Source organism: Buceros rhinoceros, unplaced genomic scaffold (genome assembly GCF_000710305.1).
Source record: "Buceros rhinoceros silvestris isolate BGI_N320 unplaced genomic scaffold, ASM71030v1 scaffold10236, whole genome shotgun sequence".
Classification (NCBI taxonomy): domain Eukaryota; kingdom Metazoa; phylum Chordata; class Aves; order Bucerotiformes; family Bucerotidae; genus Buceros; species Buceros rhinoceros.
The window spans coordinates 17,337-27,290 of record NW_010419348.1 but is presented as its reverse complement, the minus strand read 5'-3'; the positions used below and the strand labels follow the sequence as shown (position 1 = coordinate 27,290).

General features: G+C 48.0%; 1 protein-coding gene across 1 annotated transcript in view; it reads left to right on the top strand.

The window, feature by feature from the left end:
- Positions 1-9,954, top strand: part of TMOD1 (tropomodulin 1) — a 17,260-nt gene that overhangs the window by 5,858 nt on the left and 1,448 nt on the right. Inside the window, exons 3-8 of the mRNA XM_010138876.1 lie at positions 438-557; positions 3,619-3,708; positions 4,205-4,335; positions 5,856-5,963; positions 7,456-7,599; positions 8,342-8,486. Coding sequence (XP_010137178.1) covers positions 438-557; positions 3,619-3,708; positions 4,205-4,335; positions 5,856-5,963; positions 7,456-7,599; positions 8,342-8,486 — 738 coding nt within the window. The remainder of the gene's footprint in view (positions 1-437; positions 558-3,618; positions 3,709-4,204; positions 4,336-5,855; positions 5,964-7,455; positions 7,600-8,341; positions 8,487-9,954) is intronic.

Genomic DNA, 9,954 nt, shown 5'->3' with positions numbered 1-9,954 from the left:
GACACTGCATAGTGCTGGGTCTAGGCCACTGGCCTCTCTTGGTCCATGTGAGTGCTGGCAGATTTCTATCCCTTTTCTGCAGCTTTCAGAGAAGTCCAGTCCTGCGGGGCCAGGCTATGTGTGGCTTTCTTAGTGCTGTGCATTGAACAGTCATCGTTCTGTGTGCAAATGTGCTACTGGGCTTTTGTAGATAGAGCCCTCTGCACTGGAGAGAGAGTCCATCTCCACGGTTGAAGATGCCTGGCAAGGGTCTCCTGGCTCACACTGCAGTAGGACTCAGGCTGAGCTAATGGGAAGAGATTCAGTGTCTCCTCTGATTTTTTCTTCTAGGTCTTTGTGCCCAATCTGTCCTTTCCACCCCAGAGAAAGGCATCTGCACAGCCAGTTGTGAAACAGGTGCTAGAGCTGTACTGAGTGACCTCACTTTGCATTTATAGGAAAAGCTTGGATCCCCAAGCAGAAGCCAATGGATCCTGTTTTGGAAAGTGTGACTCTGGAGCCGGAACTGGAGGAAGCCCTTGCTAATGCCTCTGATGCAGAGCTCTGTGACATTGCTGGTAAAATAGTTTCACATTAATTGGGCGTTCACTTTGTTTGACTACTAGTTTCTTTTTGTTTGTTCTCTTGAGGGAAACAAGCTTTGAGCTTTTTGCTGTTTATCTGAATGCTGTCAGTTTTTACAGGAGATTTTCTTTGTTAAAAAAGAAGTGTATATTTAAAGTTACTCTCAGCCCATGTGATTTAATTGGGAGCATGGTCCAACGCTGAGGAGGGAGAATAAGGATTTATCAAGGGAACAGAGTGTGCTGTTTCTGCCACAGAATCTTCAAATTGCAGCCTGTCACCTTCAGGAGCACAGCTTTCTTCAAGCCAAACCTCTAGGACACAATCAAACAGACCCAGGGAGAATGTGAATTTCTTGTGCAGCCTATTAAAGGAGCCATCGGGTTAGAGCAGCCTTTCAACAAACGCTCCTCAGGGCTGCTGTTTTTAAAAGTGCTTTTCCAACACGTTTTAAAGCTACGGATTTCTGGCTATTTGTGCAGTTGGTTGGTTTGTGAGTGTCAGCTCAGGGGTTGGGGAATCCCACATTAAAAGGCTGGTGTACTTCCAATGACGGTATGCTCTTCTTCAGGCTAAGCAAGCCCGGTGCAAACCAAGGAGGACAGGCAGGGTCCCTGTCTGAGGGGTCTGTGCCTAGGGAGCATATGAACACCCCTTTGGTGCATTACCAAGCTCACATGTCCCCTCCTGGTCTAGCAGTTGATGCATATCTCATTGCTACTGATTTCTTCTTCTAGTTCTGTCTCCTTCAGAATTCCATACTCCCTAGCAGTATCCTTCTTCCCAGGAGTCTGTACGATAGCCTGTAGAATAACCACACCAGCTAGACATCTTCTACATAATAGTATTATATTCTGGCTTAGGAATGTGCTTCTACATTAAGGCTTCCAACATACATACCCTGGCCAAGCATTGCATCTTTGGGTTTTGCTTTTTTGCTGTACTCCAAGCATCCTTTAAAGCTCGGTCCTGTAAAACCTGCCTTTCTAAGCTCCAGAGCTGTGCTGCAATTATTCTCACAGAGAAATGCTGTTCGGGGCAGCTTGTTCAGCAGTTGATGGGAGAACACACTTGATGTGGCAGCAGGAGAACTGATGTGATTCAAGCTGTGCTGAAATCTCAATATTGACAGTGACAGCATTGCTCCTGCCTGTTTAGCAGGGCTTGTTTGGCAGGAGCTGGTTTTGCTCCTGCCTGGTTAGCAGGGCTCGTTGTCGTCCACAGCACATTGGATCTGTTCCCTGGCAAGGCCAGTAGGATGGCTCTTGTGGGTGGCTCCCAACAAGGCCTGGAAGGGCTCCCGTGCCTTTGGTCAGCTGGAGGAGGCTGAAATGGGATGCCTTTGTTCTGCTTGAGTTTCTTTGGATAACACACGGTAAGCACCAGGCTTACAAACAGTGGGTTCCTCCTGTCTACCAGCACAAACTCTGCCCAAAAAAACTGTGGTCATAACAGGAGAACCTTCCCTCTGTCTGCAGTCCAGGTACTCACAGTCCTGGCTAGTGGAGAAATTCTGTGGTCAGAGTATGCTGTGTTTGGGGTGTATATGTGTCCCCAAAATGCTGCAAATTAGTTTTCCAAGCTGTGCTGCATTCCTGAAAATTTCAGGTGTGAGTACGTGGCAGAGAAAAGGGCTAGCTAAATTACAAACAAGCAAACTCGAAGTGCCCAACCTCACTCAGGCTTTCAGATGGAGACTGCTTGGCTCTGTGCAGTCCAGCTGGGGATGTACTGGGGGAGCAGGTGGGGAAGTGGATGGTGATGTTCATTGACATTCTTTGCTGCAGGCTGTCCTGCTTGTGCAACGCAGACCTGGAGTCACAGTGAGCTGTCACTGTAACAGATGCCATTCATGTGATGGGCCTCAGGGTCATGCTTCTCCTGCAGCTCCCAGCCCTTCTTGGCCAAAGCACTGAGCAAATGGTGATGGACCGGTGCCAACCAAGTATAAGAGGAACAGCTCATGGGAAAGCAAAGTGCCTTTGTGGTGGCATACTTTAATTTTAGGGAGAAATTTGCCTTGTGTTTATTTTAACCACTGTGCCCGTCCAGGGGTCAAGATTGGCTCAAATGTGTCTGTTTATAACAAGTATTCATGTGTCTGCATTTTTGCTTAGGAAGTCGTATAGTTATTTTATAAAAATAAAAAAATCAGTTGATTAGAAAAACAGTTTATTTTCAAACATGAACTTTCTGTGAGTAGCAGGGATATTTTTATAAACAGAATCTTTGCCTAAACGTTTCTAAGCCATTGGCTTCCCACTGCAGCTGGCAAGAATGTCAGCAGGTCCCCCTGGCTACAGTTCAACGGGCACTTGCATGTTAGTTTTGCGGTCACGAGCCTGAGATACGCAAATCAGCAGAATTTTGACTTTTGGGCTCTTATGGTCTTTGAATTTCGTTCATAACATTGTTTTTTGCATTTCAACGGAACCAGCAGAGCTTTAGCTTCTCACAACATTAACCTCCAAGCATAGATCAATTCAAAGCACACCACCACCACTTGTTGCTGAGTGAAAACATTATGTGTGTTGCCGTGCTTCGGATGGCAGCCGCCTCCTGAGTTGCTGCCTGAGGGGTTGGTTTGGTTCTGCACTCCAAAAACTGTTGGAGTGTGTGGCGCATGTCCAGGTGAGCAAAGGTTGAGGAGGGTGTACAGGCTCCTGCTGGACTGGAACCCTTAGATTAAATCGTACCAATAGCATTATTTTCTGTCTTTTATTGCCTTCCCCTTGCTATTTTTGTGTGATGCTGAACCTAGTTCGCTACTGGGAAGCCTTGGCTGTTTGTCTATTTGTTGTCTGCAAGATGAGGTTCCTCTTCTTCAATGAATCGTGCTACATTGGACTAAACAAGGGAGCACATTAGAGCCCTGCTGTTTACGTATGACATCTGGGGGGCTTGGTCCCACCTTTGTATGTTATTCTGTGCTTGCTCGGGAAAAAGGTAATGCACCACAGTCCCCCATCCTGGGCAGCATGTCATGTACATGTCCTTTCCTGGCCTTGGAGCCTGCAATAACTCAAGTCGTGTCCCCCTTTCCTTCTTTTGTAGCCATCCTTGGCATGCACACCTTGATGAGTAACCAGCAGTACTACGAGGCACTGGGGAGCAGCACCATTGTGAACACAGAAGGGCTCAACAGTAAGTGGTTTAGAGTGTTAGCATGCTGCAGTGTTTGGCTTTGGAGCTGGTAGCAGAGGCAAAGTGGGAATATTTTAGGCTGAAGTTTGGAGCCATGAATGTCAGATCAGCCTGTGATTGCTGGGGCCGTCTCTGATGCATCCTTACCTTGTGCAAGCCAGCGTGGCCTCAGCCGCTGCCCTGGTGCCGTCTGTGAGCTACCACAGCCCAGGGAACAACCTCACGTGAGCAGTGTACCCTCCATCACTTTTGGACCCTGTGAGCACGTAGCAGCAGGCACCAGCTGTCGTCCTGTACCGGTTGGCCCCAGTGATGTGCAGCATTTCTGGGTGCACGTGAACATAGGTGCAACTGGCGAGTGGTTGTTCATCTTGCATCTACCAAGTAGTGCTTTCCTCTCCCAACACTGCTTCTGGAAGAGGAGAAACACTCCCAAAGAGAATACGCTGCTGTTCGGGGTGCTTTCAGTTTCACATGTCTTGCTTTACACTTGCAGGTGTGATTAAACCCACAAAGTACAAACCAGTTCCTGATGAGGAACCAAACTCAACGGATGTGGAGGAAACTCTGAAACGAGTACAAAACAATGATCCTGACCTTGAGGAAGTCAACCTTAACAATATTATGGTATTTGTTCCTTTCTACTCTCCTCTCTTAACAACAGGACCAAACATTGGTCTGCCACAAGGAAGTCTTGTTTCACTGCACTGGGTAATACCATAACAGCATGTAGCCAGACAATAAACACCTGTGCTTCCCATCTCCATTCTGGGCAACAGGGGTTGTTAGCTGCAGTGGAACGGTGGTGTGGGTTTGGTAGCAGGACTCCTGTAGATGCCTGGAAGAGGAATTGCCCTCATGTTGAGGGCAGTTTGGGAGACCTGTTTCCAGCCTGTCAAGTTAAAGGTGTTCTAGGTTGCTTTAATGGTTTAGTGAGATGATACATTTGGTGAAGGGGCAGTAAGATAAAATGGTGGAAGGCTTCATAATCCTGACACTTGCCATGAAAATATGAAGAAACCTCCCTCCTTGCAGGTAACACTGTCTGTCTCCTCCCCATCCCTTGGGTGGGACTCCATGTAGAAAGCAAATCAGGACACAGCACCACTTCTTATGTTGCCTCTGGGACACATACACATGCTACAAAATATAGTTTCTATATGTCCTCCCTGACTACAGAACCCCCATCCCATGGCATCTGTTGAATGATGACATATTTAAATAGCAAGAATGTGGTTAACTGCACGTGCACATTAAAAACCACTTGTGGCATGCCACCTGCACCTTTCTATAGCAAGAAGATTTTTACTTTCACGTTCTGGCTAGTGATTCTGAACATCCTTTGAGGACACCAGGCTGAGGATCTGGCAGGCAGGCACTTCCATTGCGCGTTAGCCTCATGACTTAGGGACATGGTTTGGAGAACTGGGGAGTGGTGGTGGAGATGGTAAACTGCTGGGCTCTGTGTTATGGCTCTGCAGATGGCTTTAACCATAGATGATTGCACTTGGTGGGATCCAAATGCTGTGGTAAGATGTCCAAGCTGAGGATACCATTTTAGACAGGTGACAATATGTGCATCTGAAAAGGGTGTCTAAAGAGCTTGGTAAGTGCATGGATTTATTTTCTGGGCTGAGACCTAGCATGGCAAATATTAGTCTGAAAGATGTTGTATAAAGCAGTCAGAGGTGTCTGTGGTTTGTGCTACAAGGTGATAATTTCAGGACTTTCTGAATCAGGTCCCATAAGTGGAAATTTTCGTGAACATGACATGAACATTGCTGAGTGCTGTCATTCGTATCAAAAGGTGCAGGAGCAGTGCTTTGTAGGCTCATGGATCCTAGTTACATCATCCCCAAAATGCCTGTGTTCCTAACAGCAGAAGCTGTTAGGAAGCCTGTAGCTTCAAAGGAAGGCAGTGATCTACCAGCAGAGTGGGAAATGGGATGAAGACATTCCGTGCTCCTTAGGCCATGCTGATTATAGCAAGAGAACTTGTAAAAACATTTATCGACCCCTTGCTAAATTACTTCAGTGCATTAGGTAATTTGACCTCAGTAAGAAAATTGAAGTATCATTTTAACATATTACATATTCCTTCATGTGGCTGATGGCCTAACACAGGTTTTCTGCATTTCTTTTCACAGAATATCCCTATACCAACTTTAAAAGCTTTTGCAGAAGCACTGAAAAATAACTCCTACGTGAAGAAGTTCAGTATAGTTGGGACACGGAGCAATGATCCTGTTGCTTTTGTAAGTACCGTTGGCTCATCGTCATGAAGTTGTGACAGGAGCTGTTCTTGGGCAAGGTATTTTTGGAGTTACTGGCTGGCACCTTATGGTACATTTGGCACGTTCTGCACCTCTGGCATTTGATGCAGGTATTTCAGTGTCAGGAGTGCTCATGAAAACTAGTGACAGACAGGCTTTGTTTCCTTTGCTCCCTTTCTCAGCTGCAGAGATTTTAGGACACAAGTCTTCAGTCCCATTCGGTCTCATATTTGTCCTCAAGCATTTCCTGGAAAAGGAGCAGGAGACTCCCTAGTGGCATATTGTAAAAGCAGTTTGTCTCTCTCAGTCTATCCTATATTAGAGCCACCCCATTCGTTTCTGTACAAAGCCGTATGCTCCTGTGTGCACACCCGTCCCTCCCCTCACACGTGTCTGCTCTGGCTCTCTTTCATATACTCCTCTGTGGAGAAGCAGGATCTGCATTTCTTATGCGTGGCCTCTGTCACTGATAAACGGTCTTTCTGGATGCTGCGATCAGTCTTAAGAGTCAGTGGGGATGCAGAGAGGTGCTGAGCACTCCGGCTGGCCCCTGTGCTGCCTCACAGGCTGCAATCTTGCATACTCCTCCAGCATCAGGGCAGCCAACTTTTGCTTCTCCTCCCCCAGGCCACCCCTACCTACCTCCGTGCACACATGTGCACACAATTTCCTGTTAGAAAAAACCTTCTTTTTGGAAGGTGAGTGCAGCCCTCACATTATTTCAGGCACCCTAGAAGAAGCCTGCAAGGGTCCTTGAGGCACTGTGCAGGGCTAGGGGAGATGTGGAGCCAAGTGCTATGTGAATGGCTGCAGGTCACTGGTGCCACTTGGGCATCAACTTCTGGTTCTTCTGTTTTATGATGCAGATGGGTCCTCCCATGCAGCTTATAAAGTGAGATCATCAGATCAGGTCGGGGCAGGGGGGCAGGGTTGGGAGCATGCCAACCTACTTCTGGTCTTACCTGCTAAGGGAAGCACAATTGATTAATATGGTTGTGATGCACTTGGGAAGATGTCTTGGACATGGGGAATCACTGTTCAAGACAGACGCTCCTCTCTCTGCCTGCTGTGATGGGCGGTATCTCAGCCCTGTACAGAAGGAGCAGTGCAAGAAGGGAGCTGGTCAGGCAGGATGCAGGTCCTCTGCTGGCCAGCGTTGCTGCCATCACCATGCTAGCTTTAGAAGAGAGACAAATGAAGCTGTCACGGGGCAGTTGTGGACTGTCACCTTTTGGGGTGGCCCTTAAGGGCTTCTCCATATGAGGTTTTGCTGTGGCCTCCAGAATCCTCACGTTCAAGAATCCTCCGGCAACAGAGGATAACCCCCTTCATCCTGCACAGAGGTCTCCCATCTGGTGGCAATGAAACTGCTCAGCACGTGGGGTTCTTCCAGTGTTCTCTGGAGGCAAGGGGAGTTGAATCTCTGCTGCTCCAGGGTGCTATGTTCCTGCCTGACTGTCAGCTCTTCCTACAGGCGCTGGCAGAAATGCTGAAGGTCAATAACACACTGAAGAGCTTGAATGTGGAATCAAACTTCATCTCTGGGTCAGGAATCCTGGCCATTATTGAAGCGCTCCAGGGCAACACATCACTCGTAGAGCTGCGTATTGACAACCAGGTAAAGCATGCCTGAGTGGGCACTCTGGTCAGGTGAATGTGTCTTGGTTGCAGGAAATTTGTGTAGCTGGTCATGGTAGGGGGTGGCAGCCCACCACCACTGCTAGGTTGCTTTGGAGAAGTTTCAGCCCCGTTTCTGCTGCAGTTAATGGGCAGTATCTGCTACTATCTACAGTCATTAACAAAGGCTGTGGCAGTCCAAGCAGCTTTCCCGGTTCCTGGTGCTGCCCATAAGAGTGGTGATGCCCCTGTCCAGTATCTCCCCCTCCTGTGGGGACTTACTTACATAATAACGTTGTACTTAGTGAAACAAACTGAAATTTTTGCTACAATGCAAGGGAAGGAGAAGGAGAGCTCCAGAGTATGCAGTGATACAGATGCCACAGCAAGTTTAGCTCCCTCCAGAAACCCAGCGGCTAGGAGTGAAGCACCTGAGCTATGGGGAGCTTAGGGACAAGTGACTAGGAGTTCAGAGTCATAGTTTCTCCAGACATATCTTTGCTGCAAATTTGTCCGAGAAACAAAGTCTTTGGGCAAGAGGATTTCCAGGAAAGTCTGAAAGAGTTTGAGCCACTCGGTTGTATCAGGAACAGGCCAGGAGTTTGTTTCGAAGTCAGAAATGCCAAATGAACCAACAGGTCCAAAGTAGGAAGGAAGGGGGTTGGAGATGGCAGATCTAAGTACTCACTCTGAATCGCCCTCTGACCTGACCAGCTTGCTTGTCTGTTTCCTGTTTTCAAAAGAGCCAGCCTTTGGGAAACAAAGTAGAAATGGAAATTGCAAACATGTTGGAAAAAAACACCTCCCTGCTGAAGTTTGGATACCATTTCACTCAGCAAGGTCCCCGGCTCCGTGCCTCCAATGCCATGATGAATAACAATGACCTAGGTGAGTTCCTCAGGGAGTACTCCCTAAGGAAGGAAGTGCTCCCTCTGCCTGAGGGCAATTCCTGGTGGTATAAGAGCAGAACTGCTCACTTGAAGGCTTTGTGGATGTACTTGAATTAGAACCCACCTCCTGAAGGGCCTGATGACGCCTTGCCCCTCAAGGAGGAAAAACAGCCTTTACCGACTAGTTCCCTCATGCAGCTGCTGTTGACCAGGCGATGGGTCATGCCCCAGACCTGGAGACATTGGGCAGCGAAACTCCCAGAAGAGGCAGTGGTTTTGGCAGTAACATCTTGTGAAGGAGCGAGAGCTGCTAACATGCTTTGGTACGGCACATGGTGCAGCATATGGCTCCTGGGTTGTGAGCTGCCAGCGCTTGTGATTTCTGCCAACTGCTTCCTCCAGCTTCATTTCCACTTACTTAACAAGGAGATGAAAAGTAGTAGAGTTGAACTTTGACGGCAATGAGACTTGGCCCATCCTCTTCAGCAAAACAAATTGGAAGTGTTGCTAGGGAGAGGTGGGAAGCCACATGGCTTTTTGAGTTATCTTTATACTCTCCATAAAGTGATCAGAAGTGCTTGTGAAGCAAAATGTGGGCAGTCTGCAAACTGCCATTTCAGCTGATGCAAGCAGCAGAGGCTCTCCACTGCTTGGCTACAAGCTGCTGTAGAGCACTGGCAATCAGTCCAGCAGAGCAGTGTTGAATGCAGCCAAGGTACCAGCCATGTTGTACTCGACTCCTAACTAACTGCACAGGCCAGGTGGTCACAGCAACAAACTCCTCCTCGGCAGTGGCAGACAGTATATCTGGGAGGAAGGAGCAAAGGTTTGCAGATTGGCCTTCTTGTATATTAGGAAGAACTTCCTTGGAAGGGCAGGGATTTGCAAGACTCTGAGGGGCAGAGACAGTGGCTGCCCTGACCCAGCGCTATGCAGAGCCCTGCTGTGAGCAGGAGGTTGGACATAAGGCTCCCAGGGACAGCCCCCCACTAGTGCTGCTGGATTCTGCCAGACACAGCTAGAAAGCAAGTGCCAACAGGCAGGGTCTGGGAAAAGACCTAACCTAAAATGCCAGTTGTGAAGAAATAATGGAAAACGGGAGCTGCATAATTTATCTGCATATGGTTCACCACAGACAGTGTCTTCTGGCCCTTGAGAATCAACTTCAGGTTTAAAAGCCACAGCAAAACAGCTTTAAGAGGCTACAATATTTAGGCAGATGGTAAGTATGTTGTCTTTAAAAAAAACCCCAAACCATTCTTGCCTCAGCCAGTACCATGCTCCTCGGGAGCACAGAGATATGTGCCAGTTCCTCAGTGACCACGCAAGAGTACTCGGTGTTAGGGTTCACTGCTGACTGTGGCCACGTTGCTGGTCACTAGAGAGCTGCACCAGGCAGGGCTTGCTGTTTTCTGTCCATTGGAACAGACCAAGGGTTATAATGAATGACCAGGCAGCACCTGGCA